At 49.0% G+C, this 22,469-nt stretch overlaps 1 protein-coding gene across 1 annotated transcript in view; it reads right to left on the reverse strand.

The window, feature by feature from the left end:
• The window catches only part of ALS2 (alsin Rho guanine nucleotide exchange factor ALS2), a 1,343,724-nt gene that overhangs the window by 210,101 nt on the left and 1,111,154 nt on the right, over nucleotides 1-22,469 (reverse strand). Inside the window, exon 29 of the mRNA XM_086955258.1 lies at nucleotides 6,312-6,488. Coding sequence (XP_086811384.1) covers nucleotides 6,312-6,488 — 177 coding nt within the window. The remainder of the gene's footprint in view (nucleotides 1-6,311; nucleotides 6,489-22,469) is intronic.

The raw sequence follows: 22,469 nt of genomic DNA on the forward strand, positions 1-22,469 counted from the left end.
GAGGGATGGAGGTCAGCGGGCCTCCCTCGTCGCTCCAACAGACATAATAAACACCGTGCTACAGGCTCCCGACAGGACTCGCAAACCAACGACGAAGATACAGAACTCCAGTCCCCGATGGCCGAACATCAAGAGGACAGTGCAGACGGAGAACAATGAAACACGGCAATTATTTGTGGAACCGATGGAGAAAGAAAAACTGCAAGGCCGCCATGGACACTGGGCGGAAGGGCCTCCGCAGCTGAGGAAGGGAGCCGCTGACCACGGAGAAACCTTCACCCCAGCGAGCAAGTACTATGTTATGGGTTGGGATCAAGCACTCTGCTAAGTTTGGGGGGCGGGCAGTTTGGAGTCCGTTGAGCAGGGGGGCAGGGAGGGGGGGAGTTGGGGGGGGGAAGGGGTTCTGGTTCTTAGTTTTTACACAGGGTCATGTTAGCTACGATAGGGCACACACACACAGAATGGTGAGGTTACGATACACGGGCCTCCTGGTCCTCCACGCACGGAAGTCATCCATCCACATACCCGGCCATGGTGGGGGAGGACACTGACATAGGGCAGGGGGCCCCACTGCGCCTCATGTCCTGGAACGTGAGGGGGTTGGGTGATAAAATTAAGCGAGGCCTGGTCCTACAAAGCATTAGAAGATTGAACCCCGCCCTGGTCCTGCTACAAGAAACGCACCTCACCGGCACGGCCACAAAGGCCCTAGACAGGAAAGGCTATAGTATGCTAGTTCATTCTGAGTTCACGAAGGGATCCCGGGGCACCGGGATATTGATTCACCGTTCCTCCAGGTTTATAACCCAATCAACGGCAGTTGACACACAAGGACGCTTCGCAGCGGTACATGGGCAGTGGGAGGGAAAACCGCTCAACGTGGTGTCGGTGTATGTTCCGCCGGCGCTACACACCATAGCCTTCCCGGAACTGGGGAAATTCTTACTAGGCCTTCCAGAAGGGGACCTGATATTGGGTGGGGATTTCAATGCAGTGGCGCAAGACTCCCTAGACCGGCACCCAACGCGTACACAAACACCGGGGCACTCCAAACTACTTGACTTCATGGAGGCACAGGGCTTAGTGGACATATGGAGGCGACTCCACCCAAACGATCGGCAGTACACATACTACTCGGCAGTCCACGATAGCCTATCGCGGATTGACTATTTCTTGACGTTGGGAGGGGGTCCCCTTGCCTTCACTGATTCCCAGATTAAACCACGGGGAGTCTCCGACCATTCCCCGCTGACGCTGACACTGTCCAACCAGGAACGGGCGTACAGGCGAGCTTACCCCATCTACCCGGGTTACCTCAGGGAACCAGGTATAGCTAAGGCTTTGAAAAGAACCACACGATCCTACCTCGCCGAGAATGTGGGATCAGTGGATTCGCCTACAATCCTGTGGGAAGCCTACAAAACAGTACTCCGCGGACAGGCGATTTCAGTGATCACGCAGCACAAACACACACAACGTCAGGAACTGAGGGGCCTAGAGGACCAGCTAGACAAGGCAACACAGGAACACGAAAGTAATCCGACTGGGGATGCCAAGCATGCGCTCCAGCTGGCTCAGCAGCATCACACTGGCTTTCTGCGTCGCAGAGTGAAAGACAATATGTCAGCGACTGCGAGCAGGGTGTATGACGTGGGCGACAAAGCCGGGAGGCTTCTGGCGTGGCTGGAGAAGGCGCGGGGGGGTCAAAGGGCCATACTCCAACTGAAGGACCCTAGTGGTGAAACACAGTCCAGCCCGGCGCGGATAGTGGAACTCCTGGCAGACCATTTCCACTCCGTGTACTCCCCTGACTATATGGTCACACGAGACTTGGCAGAGAGATCTCTCATAGGGGTACCGGTCCGCACCCTCTCCCCAGACCAACGGGATGAGCTTGAATCCGACCTGACGGAGGAAGAAATACAAATGGCCATATCCGCGCTACACCCGGGGAAGGCGCTGGGCCCCAATGGTGTACCGATAGAGTGGTACAAAACCATGTCCGAAACGTTGTCCGCACCATTACTCGATATGTTCCGGGAGTGTCGGGTGCAAGGCCGATTGCCTCCTGACCAACGCACGGCCACAATTGTCGCGATACCTAAGCCCGGCAAGCCCCCTGAGGAATGCGGATCATACCGCCCGATTTCCCTCCTTAACGCCGAAAGTAAAATACTTGCGAAACTATTGGCCACCAGGTTGATGTCCCACCTAACACATCTAATACACCCTGACCAGTCAGGCTTCATGCCTCACCGGAGCACGGCGCTGAACCTGAGGCGGCTGCATGGAGTGCTGGCCCGCGCCCCGCAGCTGGAGGAACCGGCAGCGGTACTGTCACTGGACGCCAAAATGGCGTTTGACATGGTGGAGTGGCGCTATCTCTTTGCGGTCCTGGAACACATGGGTTTCGGCCCGACGTTCATATCGTGGGTCAGACTACTATACACCGAACCCGTGGCGCGGGTAACCGCGAACGGACATATGTCTAGAGAGTTTCCGCTGGCGAGAGGCACGAGACAAGGATGCCCACTCTCACCGCTACTGTTCGCCCTAGTGCTGGAACCCCTGGCCACGATTATCAGAACCACCCAGCTGCTGAAAGGCATACAGTGGGGAGGCGGATGGGAGGATAGGATATCCCTGTACGCCGACGACATGCTCGTCTACCTCACGGACCTCGTGAACAGTATCCCGGTACTATTGGCACTGTGCGAACGCCACGGTGCGGCTTCGGGATACAAAATCAACTGGTCCAAGTCCGTCCTCTATATGATACAGGGCGAACTTCCAGCCCTGCCGGAGGATTGCCAACTGCTCATAGAACGTTTCTCCTTTAAATACCTAGGGATACGGATAACGATGGACCACTCCACCTTCCTTGAACTAAATCTTAAGCCCCAGCTGGACAGACTAAAATCAGATGTGCGCCACTGGAAAACTCTCCCCTTAACACTCCTAGGCAGAGCTGCGCTCTTCAAAATGATGGCGCTACCCCGCTTCCTCTATGTTTTAGAGAATACGCCAGCGACGATCCCCGTAACATTCTTCCGCCAGGTGTCGGCACAACTGTCCGGCCTTCTGTGGGGAGACAAACCAGCCAGGGTGGCGCAGGTGAAATTAACCAGGGATTGGTATAGTGGGGGGATAGCCCTCCCCAACCTCGAACTGTACTACTGGGCCTCACACCTCAAGGTGATCAACCAGTGGGTCCATGCAGCACAGGACGATCCCGCGTATGAGGCAGATCGACGCCAACTGGGTACGTCCACCCTCCTAGCCCCACTTTACAACAAAGGCATAGCAAGGAAGTTGGAGGGACCCACCAAACACACAGTAGCCATCTGGCACAAAGCGCAAAGGCGGCTGGCATGGGAGGGAGTGATTACTAAACTTACGCCACTATGGGATACAAAAGCCCTCGGTAACCTGCGCAGTTCAAAAGGGTTTGAACAATGGGACACCATCGGGATTTCTACGGTGGGCGACCTGTGGACGGGGGACGGCGTGCTCTCCTTTGCGACCCTAAGGGAGCAATACAACCTTGAGGTGACAGAAACATATAGATACATACAAATTAGACACGCACTCTTGTCAGTGATGGACCCAGGCATGACACCCCCGGAATCGGCTCCGTTAGAGGACCGGTTACTCACGGACTACATGGAGTCCAGCGCAACCTCCCTCACCTACCGCAAACTGCTGAACAATCTGCCGGATCCCCTCGGAAAATTGAAGGGATATTGGGAAGACGAGGTTGGGGACCTGGACGAGGCAGACTGGAACGCAGCTCTGGCATCTCCCAGGGAGGCAGGTGTTTCCACCCGATTCAGATTGGTCCAATTTAAAATACTCCACAGGGTCTACTACACCCGCACAACACTACACAAAATGCACAGAGCAGACCACCCGCACTGTCTGAGAAATTGTGGGGAGGAGGGTACACTGTTCCACACTATCTGGACCTGTCCAACCATACAGAACTATTGGAGGTGTGTAACTCGCACGATCGGCCAAACCCTCCAGAACCCGTTCACTCCCGATCCTAGAGTCTGCCTCCTAAATGTGTGGGGCCCGACAGACCTGTCACTTCATGCGAAGAGTTGGGTGGTCATTGGTGTAATGATGGCAAAGCGTGATATTGCAAAGAACTGGGGGGCACGGGAGGCGCCAACACTGGCGCAGTGGTGCAGAAACATGGATGTGCTTATGGTGACAGAGAGGGATGTGTATCAACAAAGACTTAATCCACGCAAATGGAATAGAATTTGGACACCGTGGAACACATATAGGGGGGACATTTGTGAGCCTCTTCCTGAGGAGGAGGATGAGGACAGCTCTGGGGACGAGGTGGATCTGGAGTAGTGGGGGGGAGGGGGGGAAGGGAACCCAGGCAAGGGACCTGCCACAAAGACTTGGGCACCACAACCCAGGCAAGAATGTAAGAGCTATTAAGGGCCCCATGGCCACACCAATGTTATACTGGACTACTGTGCCGGATCGTGAACTTTGACCCTTGAAGTAGCAAGTTTTAAGTTGGGGGGGGTAAAATGTAAAAGTTGCTCTATTGATCGGTGGCAGCTGAATGTTGAGGCTGCCCAGCTGAATGCATAACTGTCGTTTTATACCTTGTGCTAGCAACAACAAAAATAAAACTTTAAAAAAAAAAAAAAATTCACAACATGGCTTCTCTGAAGGGCTCAATCTGTTGCACAGTCGCCAATGGACCCGGAAACTTAAAATCAGTTGCAGAATCCACTCTTTCAGATGGGACCAAGAAGGAGATTGCAAGACACACTAACATTCTCATAACTTCACAGTTTGAGAGTGACGGGACAGGAGAAATACCACTTGGCCTTCTTGTGCATCCGTTTCAATTTTGACCTACTGGAAAATTTGGAACTTGATGACATGTTGCGGAAACGTCCTCGACAATGAAAACAGATTTGTGTACACAACTTTGAGTGGGACTTCCAAGACTTCTTTTGTGTGCTCAGCAATGTACAGCTTGTGGTCCTAGATCCTCTTTGGGTTCACAAAGCCAGCTGTGCGAAGAAACCAAACACCAGAGGCAGACCTTGTGGGGATGAGTTACAAAAAATCTGTTTACAATAGTCCCTACAAGGTTTAAACCCTTGAAGTTTAGGTGGGGACATAGTTCCTTTGCACAATACAAAAAGGAATTTGGAAGCATGAACTTGTCATCTAACGAGAAAAAGTTGGGTGTGAGCTTTGGATCTGCAAACAAAAGCATGGAAAGAAAGGAACCAACTTCAGCCCAAAAGGGTGTAATTTTATGTGGCTCCATTCGTCACTTCCGGAGTGAATAAAGTCTGCGTGGAGCCGCATGACGCAACTTACGAGCACCATCTTTTTTCCTGACAAACCGGTGTTACAGACAAGAGAAGCAAACTTGCTGATGGTTGTGACGTCTTTTCTTGATGGACAACCCATCACCCTCTTGGCATTCTTTGCTCCATCTCACCCCTCAAAAGTAGTGGAGGAGAAGCACCAACCCTTGGACCACAAAACAGTCTTGAGTTTTTAAATCGATTGCACCAAGGATCACTGGCTTGACGATTATCTTTTCATGGGGGTCTCCAGAGAAAAGAAGAAAAGGACCACATCGAAGTGGATGTCCTCAATAGTAAAATCTACTATGCACTGGCCAGGAAGCTGTCCTTGAAGGGACTGAGAATTCATCTGACCAGAGCCAATGATGCTACCACTGTGTTGGCACTGGTGCATGTTCTGGACATCTGTCAGGCCGCAACAAGGAAGTCATCAATGCATTCACAAAGCACTACTGCCTTAATAGCCAGGACTGATGGAAAGGGCACATTGCCTGTTCAGTCCTGCAGAACTTTTTGATGTGAGCTATTCCGCAGACCACTACCTTGGGAGGTACTGCATTTGTATGTACTCACAACGTAAGAAATCTGTGGTTAGAGGTAGCCATAAGAAGAACAACTTACTTACCTTTGGTAACGTTGCTTCTGCTGGATAATCTAATCGCTAAAGTCATTTATAGTCTTTACAAAATATACAAATTCCTAAAATGGGTTATCAACACACTGAACAATCCCTGTACTTAGTCACAGTCTTCATGGGCAATACAAAATATTTTACTTTAAGATTCCCTCCTGGCATCACCAAACCATAATTCATGTCAAAACTCAACAGCATTTGTATGACAACACCTCTTGGATTGTATAATTTCAAGAAGAATCCAGAAGACTAAGGAGCATCAACTTAGAGTTTACTGAACTAAATATATTGTTGGGCTTCAAAGGGTATCAGATAAAACTTACCTAGGCACTCCAAGAAAGCTAAGCAGTGCCATGTCTGCCTGTTTGTTCAGGCGCAGTACACACTCCCAATACATATCCTCCTCGCGCTCACTGTCCAAAGCATAGAGCATGAACAAGGGTGGATACAGCCTTGGCAACAGCACAGGAAGCAGCAGGCCAGAGCTTGTCACCACATACCTGAAGAGAAAAGGAAGAAGTCATCACCGATTAAATCTGAGATATGGGGCAAGTTGATGACATAAGGAAATAGCACAACTGAGTGAGCACACACATCATAGGATAATAAACCATTAAGTTAGTACTCCAGAAAAATTGGATAAGCCTTCTAGTGGAGGAAACAGCCATTACAACTAAACTGAGGCAAAGCATGCCATTACAGCGCATGCCATCAGAACCCAAGTACCATCACATCGCAATGCCATCACAACACATCTAGTGCACACAGATAAATGGAAATGGGAGTTAATTTAATAACGTCTTTGTCTGTTTCATCACAAGAGGCTTTAGCTTTGCCATAATTCCAAGAGCTCCCTATAATCCTTATGTGGCCAGTACCAGGAGATACCGGCTTCATCAGGATTACGAGTTGTGATGTTTCAACTGAGGACTGTGCCTGTGGAAAGAAGGTGAAAACGATTCGAGACATGCTAGGAGGAAACCTGTGGAAAGCAAATGAAACCCCCGAGGTGAACCTTGAGAGGAAACGGTTTGGAAACCAGTATGAAAACAGTGTCCTGCATTATTTATGTGAGAGGCCAGTCATTCCACCATGACCAATCTTGCTGTCCTTTAATAAAGGTATTAGCAGGAACTGCCATCACAGCAGTTCCTTTCAATGCATTTTACTGTTTGCTACAGGGCTGGGTCGGAAGGAAGCAACCCTACAGTAAACAGTATTCTTTTTTCCTTAAAAAGACGAGCAAAGAAAGGATTTTGTTTTTAAAAAGAAAAAAAGTAATGCTCCTCTTGCCATGAATACCTTCTCCCACGGTAAGGGGATCATCAGAATAGTTTAACTGTTCCTTACCACCAAATGACTACATGTCCACCCATCTTAATAGGGTTGGCGGATATGAAGCCTTTTCTCCGATGACCTTCGCTTCCCAGGGCTGTCGGAGAAGTTTGGCCTCACCAGACACAGAGTAGTCTCTGTCATGGCCAAACTTAAGGTACGACTGCAATTAAACTTGCCAAGCAGACCACTATATTGGCGGGGAGGGAACTCCATCACCATTGCAATAGAGTACCCTCTCCGCCAATATATAAATCGGGCCCTTAGTTTCCAGTGAAGGTTACATTGAAGAAAAACACAGAAAATTATTAGCAATAAAATAAAATAATAATGTACATGTCACATTGTCACATGTACGGCAACACTTAAAAAATGAGTCAGCAGAAGTTTGTTAATATTCTTCTTTCATTTTAAAATGTATTTGTACATCTTTGTTCATCTAAAATTGAAAATTGAGAAGGAGGAGACAATACAAAGCGGCGACTCCATCTTATGGTCAGCGTGCGACGCTCTTGGAGAGAAGCCCTCTTCATGTGAATAGACGGAGGAGGTACCGGTTTGATACTTTGCGTCACTTTGGTTTTGCGGAGCGATTCATGAAGTGGATCCAGTCTATATACCAGACACCTCGTGCTTTTGTTAGAGTTAATGGAACTACCTCCTCATCCTTTCCAATGGCACGAGGCACGAGTGTCCACTGTCAACCCTCCTCTTTGCCCTATATATGGAGCCCTTGGCCCAGAGGATTAGGGACCACCCTCGAATCAAAGGGCTGCGCTTTGCCGGAAAATAAGACTTTACGCAGACAATTTGATTTTGTCGTTAACAGACCCCCTCACCACCCTATTGGCCCTCTTGGAAGAGCTAGAAAGTTTCGGGACCCTTTCAGGGTTTAAGGTTAACCTGAGCAAATCTCAGGTGCTCAACCTCACTATTCCGCCAGATCAGGAGTCATCCCTGCGGGAGAGATTACACCTACAATGGGCTTCACAGCCAATAACATATCTGGGTATTCTTCTTGCCCCGACGATTTCCAGGACCCTGGAGATAAACTATTCAGCACTGTTATTGCAGACAACGAAGGCCCTAGCTGGGTGGGAGAGGCTAAAACTGGCCTGGTTGGTGCGCATCGTAGCAGTTAAAATGACTGTGTTGCCGAGAATCCTATATATTTTCCACCTTCTATCGTTGGTCCCCCCAGAAGGTACTGCGCTCCCTCCAGTTGGCTATCAACAAATTTGTCTGTGGAGGGAAAAATACACGCATGCTGTTTTCTCAAATGTCAAAGCCCAAGCAGGAGGGAGACGCAGCACTCCCTGTATTACAGCGATACCTACAGGCCTCTCTATTTAGATATATTGTGGAGTGAAATCGGCCACTCTCCGAAATGCACTGGAACTTCATGGACAGGCAGTCGCTGGGATTAACATCTGGAAAGAGGCATGGGTACAGCGCAAATTGAGGGGCTGGAGTCTCTACTCGTCACAAGTCAGTGCAGCCACGGTGAAGGTATGGGACACAGTGGCGCTCAGACAAGGGCTGACAACTTTTCCTTACCCAATGTCCCCCATTGTTGACAACTCAGAGTTCCTGCTGCACTGTAAACCAAGGTGTTCCAGAGATGGCGAGAGGTAGGGTGTAAGCGGATTGGTTTGCTGTTTGATAGCCAGGGTATCATCCTATACGAGCAGTTAAGACGTGACTACGATTTGCCTAAAGTCGATATATTCCACTATCTCCAAATCCGGCATTGGGTAACCACCTCATCATGCATAGAACAAGCTTCCCGACAGCTTACTTCATTCGGGAAATGGCTGATTAGCAAAACGGATGAAAAGCACCTTATCTCAGACATGTACACCATGTTGGCCACAGGACAGGGAGGAGGCAGACGAAAGGACAACTTCGGTGAGAGAAGGAATTAGGTAGAGCTTTGACGGACAAAGAATGGGAAAATATCAATTATAGGGCACATCAGACAGCTCACAGTACTGCTGGAACCGAGCGGCTTTCAAAGTCACGTCATACTGGTATCACACACCGGCACATATACATAGCTGGGACAAAAATCACACCGAAGAGTGTTGGCGAGGATGTGGTCTCACTGGCACCCTTGCACATTTGCTTTGGCATTGCCCGCGTTTAGAAGGAGTGTTGAATGACACAGACAATACCTTTGACACAGAAAGCCTGTGATTTCCGGCGTATACTTTGCTGGGTCTCTCAAACGCACTGACATTTCCTCTGCGTTCCCTGCGGGGTAGGAGGATAGCGCTGGCGTTACTGGCAGCTCGACAGACACTTTTGGCACACTGGGGTACAGCAAATGTTCCTGACCATACGGTATGGCCACATCGACTTTGGTTAACCCTGACCATGGAACGCCTTTCAACGATTCAGGAGCACAAAGGGAGAAATATGCAGAGTTATGGGCCCTGTTTATAACCAAATTGTCCAAAGAATTCCGAGAGGTAACATGCTCCAAATATCTCCAAATACTACACCTGCTTCCTGAAGAGGATGACGCATTAACATCTCACAAAGTAAGGGATAGGGTGGGAGTTACAGTTTAATAAGATAGAGAATTGCTTCCGCATTACGTTGAATGCGTGCCGGTGCAGATACCCCCTTTTCCTTTTGGTAGAGAGGCAAGTATTTTTCTTTGTGTTTGTAGGCATTTGTATCTCCTTTTGTTCCTATTGTCAAGTTGGTACATACAAACTACTACACTGCCGGCCCCCAGGTTGTAGGCAAAAGCTGTGTTTATGCATTGTGTCTGTGACTTAGCTCCCGGCCTCTATGGTTGTAGGCATACAGCTGTGTAATACAAATGGGGCAAGATTGTTGTTTAAAATGAAAAAAAGATTGGTTCCATAAAATTGAAACTGTAATATATGTTACTAAATTAACCGTACATGAAGGCTTTTTATGCATTCAGTGAAAACATGAGTTAAAAATAAAGAGATTGGGGAGTTGAGAGGAAACCCCAAAGTACATGTGCTATAAGTTCATTTTCAGGCCAACATGTTAAGACAATTCTAGCTGTCTTGCCAGATTTTTTGTAATAAAGAAAAACAATGTCTTACAATAATACAAACATACATGGAGGGGATATTCTAGTCACTCTCCTTCATCCATCAGATTTGTTGTCAGCATTTTTCCTAGTTTTTGGCTAGCCAATTTGACAGCCATTAGGTATTTGGGGGATATTGAGAGCTCCGAGTCATAGAATTTACCCTGGTAACTTCATAGTTCGCCTAGTATGGGGCACCACAAGAAGATAACGTACTTCCTCTGAAGACTGCTAGAATTGTTGGGATTCACTTTTCCCACACCATACCATGCTCACCTGAAACTGCTTCATTGTATTTGTTTCTTAAAACTGCTTAGAAAGAGCCAGGACAGCAGCTGCATTTGACAGCTTAAATTGTTTTCCTGTCCCTCATCTTTGTTTTCCTTCCCTGCTGTTTGCTGTCTAATTGTTGTTACTCAAGTAGGTGTGTTGTTACAATAAATTAGAACAAAAATGTGAAGCAACATTGTTCTACATACAGGAGAATTACATTTTCTCCAAAACAAGACAACTTTCACTTCATGCCGCTCTCTCTCTGCCTTTCCCTACTCTTTCTACCTCCCCTTTCTCCACTTTGCCTCTTAATCTCAACTTTTTTCTCTTGTACCTCATCTCTCTCTACCGCACTAATCAACTAAATCCTCCTCTTATCCATCTACCTCTCTAATTATCTCTATGTCACCACTCTACCACACATTCCTTCTCTGCCTTATCTATCTTCCTACCGAATACCTCGCTTCTTACTTAACCTCACGCCTCTCTCAAACATACCTCCCTTTATCCCACCTCAAACTTACATCACCTCTCTTCAACCTTTTTGCCTGCTGTGTTGTTTCCATATCATCTCCTGGTCTCTTTCCTTTATCTCCTTCATTTCTCTCAACCTCATCTTTCTCTTTACCTCACTTCTCTAAAGTTCATTTCTTCCATTTTTCTCCAAGCCCTCTCTCACCGCCCTCTGTGCATCCTTTCTCTTTAAAGCACATGTATACCTCATCTACCTCATCTTTGCCCCACGTCTGTCACTACCTAACCTATCAATTGACCGTCCTCACCATTTGTTCACAACCTCACCTCTTACTTCTCCTTCTTTCCACCACTATTCCCTCTACCACTATCTTGCTCCTTTCTTGCTAGTTATCTATCTCCAACTCGTTTTCAATCTACTATTACCTCCTATGTCTAACTCATCCCACTGTGTAAGATCTCTATTTCAACTCACCTTCTCTAGCTCACTTCTTCACTGACACTTTGTATACATCTGTGTACCCAACGTCTCTGTTTTTACTTCACCACTGTCTATATCACCCTTATCTCTTTTTCGACATCACATCAGTCTCTCTACCTCACTTCATCTCTCTCTACAATTCATCTTTAATTCTACCCTTCACCTTTCTGCCTCTTCCCTATTCTTCACTATTATTTTGTACCTGACCTGTCTTCGATAACACACTTTTCATTTTAACTCTCTCTCCATCTGACCACTCTCTCTCTCTCAACCTTGCACCTATACATACTTCTCTAGCTCACATACCTGTCTTCCTCTAGATCTAACTCACCTCTCTTTCAAACATAGACCTTTATATACTCATCCCTCACCTTCTACCCAAATTACCGTCTTGTTATCTGTAACTCTCACTATACCTTTAGCTCTAAACCTCACTCCAAAACCTTACCTATACAACTCTCTTTCTGTACCTACTCATAATTTTCCACATCTTTCTTCCTGGCTGCCACACCTATCACAGCTTACCTTTCATATCTCACTACCTCGGTTCTAACTCTACCTTCATTATTGGTCTAATTCACCTCTTAGACTATGACTTTCTCAAGACCTTTTTGTCCTTCTCCAGTCTCTGATCCCCTTCTATTTCTCTTGATCAACAGGGCATGGGGCCACTGTTTGGCCAGGGAGGTATACAGACAGTAGTGAAAAGACACGCCTGTGGAAGAAAATTAGGAGAAAAATATCAGATTCCTCCCAATGAAATTGTGAAAATCCTCAGTGCAGTGTTTTATTATTATAGCGAGAATGTTAGTTGTGAAGAGACATTTGTTTGTAATTAGAGATAATTGGCAATCAAAACTACAGTTCCAACTACTTTGCAGAAACACTTTATCTTAATACTGCTCAGTAGTCCCCAGACACATTCACCAAGTCACCCATGTCATGTCTTTCCTGCAACAGAATGAACAAGCTGCTTAGAAACTGAATACTACTTAAACTACTGCTACTGCAAAATGAAACAATTAGATAGGAGTGAAAAATAAATGGGTTTCTCACTGGTCAAGCTTTCTTTTGGTACAACATGACCTGAGCTTTGGACTGTTTTATTTTTCGTACCCCCATTTCTAAATGGTTAACTTACGATTCAGTATAATTTGGCAACACAAGGACTTGTGTCAGCAGAAAATGGGTAATGTATTCAAAGCGGTTTTAAAGAAGGGAACTGCTATAATTTATGTATCCAGCTGCTGTGCATGGAATCCTTACTATGTCATCCTGTGATGTATTGATATTCCATGGAACTTCGGGGTTGGAACTTGGGGATGCTCCTATGGCAGTTTGGATTGGATCGTTGCCTCGAAGGGTTGATGGAGTTGTATCACTTGGAATAAATATCTTGGAAATAACCTGAGGCAGCGTTAGATTCCTTAACTTAACATTGGCGACATTTGGGCCTGAGAGAAGGATTACCATCACCGTAAGTTCACGTCTGAAATAACAGAACCTATGCTTTGAGGAAACCAAAGCTCCTGGAAGTCAGCTTATCGAATCAATTTGGCATACCTTTCCTTGTTTTCACATACTTCTTAAGGCCAAGGAAGTAAACAATGGAAGCTGGATGCATAACGCTGTGTGTAGCGAGATCGGTGTTGAGAGGTACCACGAGAAATGATTGGTGTTGAGAGGTACCGGGACCAACGATCCAAAGTGAAGTGATCCCTACAAGGCCCTCACGTCTAATGACGACGTTGGTGGAATCTACATAACTCTGCTGCCACAACAACTGTGGCCCGTAACTCCGAATGATCCCAGTGGGAGAGTCACGTTAACGTGGAGTCGCATTCTGGAGCACTAGTTTCGAGCTGTGGCAGCCATTTTTTAAGTGGTTATTGTTTCGGGCGTGTATATGGTGATGCGCACATCTTGATTCCTCTCTATGCAGCATCAGTTGAACGGAACAAACAATGGTGTCAGATGCGCATGCGGTGATGAATGTAGTGTCCTGCAGGACATGTTCTAGTGTTTGGCAGGCTATGACATTCCCAGCCACTCCCTTGAGGGCTGGGCACACTTGCACTTCCACCCATCCATCACGGGTGTCACGAATGACGTGGGCGCCGACAATAAAAGGGCAACGGCGCACGTGCTCGGGCCATTTTCCACGGTACATTATCTGGTGTCTGTGTCCATTATTTCCTGTCATGCGGGCCTGAGGCCCAACACCACATTGGCGACGAGGCAGGTAGCTCACCCTGCGTGCCTGTGGCTCGGCGCTGCATCGACCCTCGTGCAGGAGGAAATGAGCTTGACAGGCGGTGCCCCCCACAACACTGTCCAGGGCCCCCAGTGACTGCAGTGGTGATCGGGCGCAACACCGCTCTCCGCAGTCATGGAGCGACGACCGGAGCCTAGCCATGCCTCACCCCCCATGTCAGAAGTGGGTGGAAGGGCGAACAGGCGATCCCGCCGAAGGCGAGAACCCCGCAACGCCAGCAATGTGCCCGCTGCCATACTCACCGGTATGTCTGCAGAGCACAGTGATCCACTAATGCAACCCCCGCCTCACTTTTTCTCGTCGGTGCAACTGGCATCTGCCCAGCAGGCGCTCCATTGTGTGTGTCTCCCAGCCCCATAGGGGCCGGAGACTGATGTGAAATGCATGCGGGGGCAACGGAGTTGCAGTCACGGCAAAGCAGCCAAAGCGCGTGAGGGAACAGCTCCCTGCGCGGCATGTTCAGCCCGCCCACAGCAGTGAAAAGTCCACTCCGGCAGTCTCAGCCCGGCGCTGCCTGTCAGTCCATCACCATTGTAGAGATAAAGTATAGGAAAGCTGGCAGCGGAGCGCATTTGGGCAGGCGATGGAACTCTGAAAGCCGGCAGTGCTCACTTGGACACGTCTGGACAGTAGCACCAGGAGCTTAAAAGAAGGAAACACTGCCACAACCACGCCTTACCTCGCGCCGCCATCTGTCTCCACAGCGTCTATGAGACAGCAAGGCCTACAGCGTGTGAGAGGCTGCTGCGGCTGCTTGAGATGCGTCTGCGCCGCCTGGCGGTCCACTAGAAAGCCCCATCACGAGAGGTGAGAGAAAATGGCGGGCGAGGACAACCCCCACACCGACGTTTCCTGAACCCGCAACAAACAGGGCAAAACCCCAGCAGCGCTTCCTCAGCCATTGTCCCCCCGCAAGAGCTCCCAGGTCTGGGAGAAAGAGAAATGGCCCACAGTGAGTAGCCTGCAGCGCCGCCTGGGCCACCGTCAGCGACGAAGACACCATCAAAATCATGAGCTCCATCCACTCCGGATCCCCTTCAGACCCCTACCCTCACCACATTTTCAACTAAGCCAGCACAACCATCGGGCCCCACCTCCGGAAAGCAATCAACATCTCCTACAAAACAGCAACCTTCCCGGAAAGCTGGAAGCACGCAGAGATCAACGCCCTACTGAAGAAACCCAAGGCGGACCCGAAGGACCTCAAGAACTTTCGGCTCATCTCCCTGCTTCCGTTCCCGGCTAAAGTGACAGAGAAGATTGTCAACAAACAGCTAACCCGCTACCTCAAAGACCACAACATCCTGGACCCCTCCCAATCCGGTTTCCGCAGCAACCACAGCACCGAGACCGCCCTCATCGCCGCCACCGACGACATTAGGATCCTCATGGACAAGGGAGAAACAGCCGCTGTCATCCTCCTGGACCTATCAGCAGCTTTCGACACGGTCTGCCACCGCACCCTAGCAGCACGCCTCTACGACGCCGGAATCCAAGAGAAGGCCCTGGCCTGGACCACATCCTTCCTCACGGGCAGAACCCAGAGCGTCCGCCTCCCACCCTTCTGGTCGAAAACCACCGAGATCATCTGCGGCGTCCCTCAGGGATCCTCCCTCAGCCCAACGCTGTTCAAAATCTACATGGCACCGCTCGCCCACGTAGCACGACAACATAGCCTCAACATCATCTCCTACACCGACGACACCCAGCTGATCATCTCCCTCACCGAAGACCCCCACACTGCCAAAGCCAATCTCCACAGAGGAATGAAGGCCGTCGCCGACTGGATGAAGGTCAGCAGACTAAAGCTGATTCAGACAAAACGGAGGTCCTAATCCTCGGACCCAACCCATCAGCCTGGGACGACTCCTGGTGGCCCACGTCACTAGGCACTGCCCCTGAACCCACCGACCACGCACGCAACCTAGGGGTCATCCTTGACTCTGCCCTCTCCATGACCAAGCAAGTCAACGCCGTCTCTGCGTTCTGCTTCAACATACTCCGAATGCTCCGCAGGATCTTCAAATGGATCCCCCCACGACACTAGGAAAACCGTCACCCAGGCCCTAGTCACCAGCAGACTCGACTACTGGAACGCCCTCTAATCAGGAACATCCACCAAACTCCCGAAACGACTACAACAAATCCAGAACACCTCTGCACGACTGATCCACGACACCCCCGACGCAGACATATCACACCCCATCTGAGAAGCCTTCACTGGCTCCCCGTCATCAAGAGGATCACCTTCAAAATCCTCATCCACGCACACAAAGCGCTACACAACACCGGACCCACATACCTCAACGACCGACTCAGCTTCCACACCCCCACCCGCAGCCTCCGCTCGACCAGCCTCGTCTTCGCCTCAGTTCCGTGTATCCGGAAAACCACCGCCGGCGGCAGATCCTTCTCCTACCTCGCAGCCAAGACCTGGAACGCTCTTCCTACCAGCCTACGACAGACCTAGGACCTGCTGGCCTTCAGAAGACTTCTCAAGACCTGGCTCTTCGACGAGTAGCGGCAGCCCCCCCCCCACGAGCGCCTTGAGACCCTCACGGGTATGTAGAGTGCTTTATAAATGCAGTGAATGATTGATTGATTGATAACAGGGTCGGCCGTGCCACCAAACAGCCACAGGTGTGCCCCACAATCAGCCCAGAGAGATCTCACGCGTCGGCGGTTTCCTCACTGAAGTGACACCAATGGACAAGGGAGCCCCGCAGTCCGGCCACGTAAACGTTCCATCTACCTCCCCAGCAGACTTACAGCACACAGGGTAGCCTCCCCACTTTGCAGGCAGGAGCTGCACGGCCTGCAGGTTAAAGAACAAATACCAGGACCGGTACAACCGGAGTGCTGCACTGCCACCCAGTGGCCACCTGTGGTACTGCAGTCACACCAACCAAATACACTACAGAGGAACGCCTGCATTGGCAGAATGGGAACTTCATCATGTAAGGAAGATCCCGGCCCTTGTTTTCACAGAAATGTTGACACTGATGGGCTACACGCCCAGTGGTGAGGCTAAGTTGGGAAGAATGTCTAAGGACTATATAGGCATAGGGAGCAGCCCACGTCACCCTAGCCCAAAGTGAACAACGCAGTGTCCCCAGCTCCCACACAGTGCCCGAAGACAGACAGTAGAAAGAGCATCCTGCGAGGACTGGGGCCCACCAACACTGCACACAGCCCCACACCTGCATCATCACCCCAGCATGGCTTTGCAGAGGCAGCAAGCCGAACAAGCACCTGAATAGTAGCCACAGTGCCCCAAGAGTGGTGCATGACACAGTACCTCCACACAGTGTGCACAATGCTCGCAGCAAGAGGAAACCTACCAATGATCAGCGGTATGCCCTGGACAGCCAAAGGAGCCACAGCGACACAGGAGTAGTCAGTTGCAGCGCGAATGCTTCCATGCCCACCCAAAGTCCCCAAGAAGTACAAGACACCCAAGACACAGACTGGCCGTTTGAGCCAGACGGCGACACTTACCGCAGCAGTAGCGCTACTGTGGGCACAACACTGCCGCAAGACGCACTAGTAGCAGAACGGACAGCAACGTCACACCAACGGCACAAGAAAGAATGGTGCAGAGCGTGCACCACAAGTGACTGCCCAACGTGAGGACATCGCATTACTCATTCCTACTAGTGAACAAACACAACCGCACTGTTAAACGCAGCACAGAGAGCAACTACGTCTCTACTGCACCAGCAAATGTAAATGTAAATGTAGTGCTTTCATATAGCGCACAAATCACGCCCAAAGTGGTCTCAATGCGCTGTGCACATACCGCTGTGGAACCCTTTCTGGCCTTTCCCTGTGAAGTGACCACTCCTGGGCACCCCCACGGTGAAGGCAGGCATCCTAGCACTGTTGGGGCCGTTGTGGAGATTAAGCAAGCTATTGACCAGAGTTGCAGAGTGGGACCCATGATTAGAATAGGCACTGAGGCGAGAATTATCAGGTCCGGGGAAATTGAGCCTAAGACCCGCCGTGGAGAGAATTGAACCATGGTCCGGGCCTGACTTCTGCATCAGGGTCTGCCGGTCTAACCATTGAGCCACACTTCTCCACAGTGCTCGGTGGGCCCCTCAGTGGACCGAAGACAACACAGAGTATCCTCCCTCGCATTGCCTTAAGATGGAGTCGGCGGTAACCCAAGACAGGAAAGAGAGGAGCCGCACACTCCACGTGGCAGGCCACCACAGCAACATGTGCTCTGAAACCAGGCGACACGTGACCGGATGTCACGTTGCACAGCAAGCAAGGAGCATGTCACACGAAGTGACCAGTGCCGACAAGCACACCGGAACGAAGGAAGAAGCAGGAGCAACGACGGCGCTGCCTCGAGGTCCAAGCGCAACGCCCTAGAGGGAAGAAGAATGACATCCCGGTCACCCTGAAGAACCGGATGAACACAGGTGCACTGAACAGACCAACAAGGGAAGAAGACCAAGGACTCGCACAGCAAGCCAAGAGCACACCCAGACACACCAGACAGCCACCAAGACATACCGACATCTCTGGACATAGTCTCACAGGAGAACCGAACATAAGCCGCAGCAAGAAATCGCGTCTCTACCCAACGCTTGTCCAGGCGACCGTCCATCTCCGAGCGTTGGCAGTCTAAGTCCAACAGCATCCCTGATCCTGACCGCAGATGCCCCAGGTGAAGATCAGCACCGAGAGTCCTTCCTCACACCGCCTCAAGATAAAGTCGCAGTGACCCCAAGACAGGCAAGAGAGGATTCGCACACTCTGTGTGTGTCAAGCCGCCACCGCAGATCAACCTCAGCAAGGCGGAGACACATGGCTGCTAAGTCCCTCCTGACATCCAACTCTCCCAGCAAATCACCACCACCTGTCATTCTAACTCACCGCATGGCTGGCAACCGCCATCACGCCAGCCCTTAGCACATGCGTCAAGTAACACCACTCCCAGAGTACCGATGGACTGGTCCTACATAGTTGTTATGCCAGCTGACAAAGGAAACCAGAGGCTACCTGTGAACCAGGCCTACACCTGAACCGTGGCAGCGAGAGCAAGTCTCGGCCAAGACTCCGCCACCCTCGAGGGTTGTGCTTGCGACTAAGTAACGGCTCCTCGTGGTCCTGTAGCTGCCCCCAGTCAGCACACAAGCGGCCCCAGCGCAGCCCACCTGCAGTCCCGTAGAAGAGACATTGCCCCACCGACAGGTTATCGGTCACAGCCTACCCGTTCAGCAGAGACAATCGATCAGGCAACACCTCCGTGAACTCTCACCATGGACTCCATTTATGCTCATGACGCATCACATTGTATGAACTGTTAGAAATCACCACAGACCATCCCCAACGTCAGCAAAGTGGAGACTGTCAGACGTCTCCAAAGCAGCGGTTGTGCCCTGAACCCCTCAGGTTAAACTACGACTGCTCGACAAGATGGTCCTGCTGCAGGCAGTCACCAGCTCATATCTGACGTCTTCCCGACCCCTGACTCGGAAGTCTGATGGACCCTGTGGTGTTTAGTTGACTGTTTGTTTAGTCCCCACAGGCTGGTCAAATGTTTGTTGTGGTTCTTCAATAAAGTTGGGGAGGAATGTAGTGTCCTGCAGGACACGTTCTAGTGTTTGGCAGGCTATGACATTCCCAGCCACTCCCTTGAGGGCTGGGCACACTTGCACTTCCACCCATCCATCCCGGGTGTCACAAGTGACGTGGCCCCAACAATAAAAGGACCCGGGCGCATGTGCTCGGGCCAATTACCAGGCTACATTCTCGGGTGTCTGTGTCCACTATTTCCTGTCATGCGGGCCTGAGGCCCGACACCACAATGAGCAAACCTTCATTTTTGTAACACAGTGGAGCTGGAGAAAGTGGAAAACTAATCTTCAATTTAAGAACTGGACTACGACATTTGGTGGTGATGAAATTACATTATTGCCTCCAGATATTAATCCAGTGGGCTATGGAGGTGTGAAAATAGAGACTCTGGGTTACTGCATGATGAAAATCCAAATTTCTTGATTGTGAAATGGTTGGAAAGGTGTATGTTGCAAAGAGGGGAGATAACTTTCTACGATGGAGACATCAGAGGGATATAGGTATTACACTCCATCCTAACAGCAAACAAAAGGTTTTGGTTTTGGCCACAGAGGAATTACCAGAAGAAACATGTTCAAAATGTACTTAAGTGTACTGCAGTGAATTGAGACTACTAAACAATCTTGAGCATAAGATTATTTTGAAGAGTGGGTCAATGCCAATTGGGTCTAAAGAGAAGAATGTTCCTCACATGATGTTAGCACCGTTGGAGCAAATAATCAGGAAACTTCAAGGAGAAGGGTGTAATTGAAGAACTTGAGAGCTCAGAGTGGTTGGCTCCGGTGGTAATAGCACCCAAGGATGGTGGTAAGTAAATGTGCATGTGTGCTGACTTTAGGGGTTAGAAGAAATTTATTTGGGTTGGCAGACAACCTTGACCAAATATCAAAGAAACTTTGGCACTTATACAGGATGCACAGATTTTCATTGTGATAGATTTGTCCTCTGCTTACCACCAGGTCATGCTCCATCCTGAGTCCAGACCGTTCACATAATTCGTAACACCTTTCCGGTTTATCCACATGCCTTTCAGGCTGGCCTCGGCAGCAGCATTCTTTCAGACAATGATGAAACAAGTGTTGGAGGGTTTGGACAAAGTTTTGTTTTTTCAGGATGACATACATGTCTATGGGAAAAATCTGGAGGAACAAGATGAGAAATTCTTGGAAGGTGCAGGAGAGGTTACAGAATGTTGGGTTGGTCACATTAAATAAGAAAAATTTAAATTCAGGGCGACAACAGTGACTTACTTGGGTCACACCATCTCTGGTGAAGGAATTAGAGCATCATCAAGGCTCCTAAGCCTGTCAATAGAGATCAGGGGTGGTAATATTTGGGATTAGCGGAATTTGGTTCCACATTCATTCAAAGTTTTGCTAGCATTTCTCAACCGTTAAAATCATTGCTAAAAAAGGGTTCTCAATACTCTTGGTCTGAGGAGTGTGAGGTGGCTTTCAATAACATCAAGGACAATATTGGAAAGCACAAAATTTGGGACCCGTTGATGTTAATAAGATGATTTTGTCTACAGATGCTAACATCAGTGGGTTAGGTGCGATTCTGGCTCAAATAGTAGATGGTAATTTGAAGGTGGTTGCTTTTGCATCTCGTTCCTCAAAGGGTGCTGAGGATTGGTATTCAGTTACAGAATGGGATGCACTAGCTGTGTTTTGGGCCATTTTACATTTCATATTTTTTTGTGGGGCAAACCTTTTACTGTTAGGTCAGAAAGTAGGCTTCTTACAAGGATTTTTATGTGTAGAGAGAAAGATAATGCATCTCCTAAGACATGCAGGTGGACAGAGGATTTATCAAACTACAATTTTGTGGTTGAGCACATACCTTGTTTGAAAAATTGTATGGCTGATTGTATGCCAAGAATGTCTATTAACCATGAGACGAAAACGGTGAGAGTGCTGTGGTAAGTTGGGTGTATGATCCAGCATTGGATGACAAGGAATGGAAAAATGCACATTCAGGCGATTCTGATCTGTAAACTCTAAAAGAGTTTATTGTGAAAGGTTGGCTGGGGACGAAAGAACTGTGATTTACTCTGGAGGGTTTATTTTGGGTAAAAGATGAGTTGAGTATCTTGGATGGCAAAATCTTCAGAGGTAAACGTGTGGTATCTCAAAGGGGGTTGAGGGGTAAATTGACCAATCTGGCGCATGAGAGGCATTTGGGTACAAACAAGACCAAAGCTAGGCTTCGTGAATGGTATTGGTGGCCTGGAATGTACCACAAGGTGGCCTACTAGCTTTTAGAAAAGGCCTTAAAACCTGGCTGTTTACCCAGTAGCCTGTTTTTCCTGTATGTATCTGTCTGGCATTCTGTCCTTTTTTTTAACGGTGTTATGTTATTGTGTTGCAGCCCTCCTTTTCCAAAAAAGCACCGGGACACTCTTTTTGAGTAGCCGTGCGCTATACAAAAGAATAAATAACATAACATAACATAACATAACAGGTGGAGGAAGTTGTGAAAGATTGTTGGCAATGTGCAAGCAATGATAGATCCAAAAAAGTACACACAGCACAGTTATCTCCCGTTGAATTACCGGTGGTGCCATGGATGAAATTGAGCTTGGACATAGCAGGGCCTTTTGAATTGTTAGCCCATGAGGAGTGATACGTCATCTTACTTGTGGATTATACGTCCAAATGGGTGGTTGCTAAATGTGTTCCTGTTCTAAATACCAGAACTGTAATTGAGTTTTACTGGGAGGGGATCCCAAACTGTTTGGTCACTGACAACGAGGTACAGTTTGTGTCCCAGGAAATGGAAAGTTTTCTTACTGCTTTCTCTAGTACATCTAAAGCGGCTCTTTATTCACCACAAGCTAAAGATTTAGCTAAGAGCATGAATAAGATCGTGAAGAATTGTGCACATGCACTTCTCAATAAGGAATTCTTGAAAATTGCTCTAAGAGAACATAGTGTTACACCCACAGTGTGACATCCAAATCAATCAAGCAATCAATT

This window comes from Lissotriton vulgaris, chromosome 2_1 (genome assembly GCF_964263255.1).
Source record: "Lissotriton vulgaris chromosome 2_1, aLisVul1.2, whole genome shotgun sequence".
Lineage (NCBI taxonomy): Eukaryota > Metazoa > Chordata > Amphibia > Caudata > Salamandridae > Lissotriton > Lissotriton vulgaris.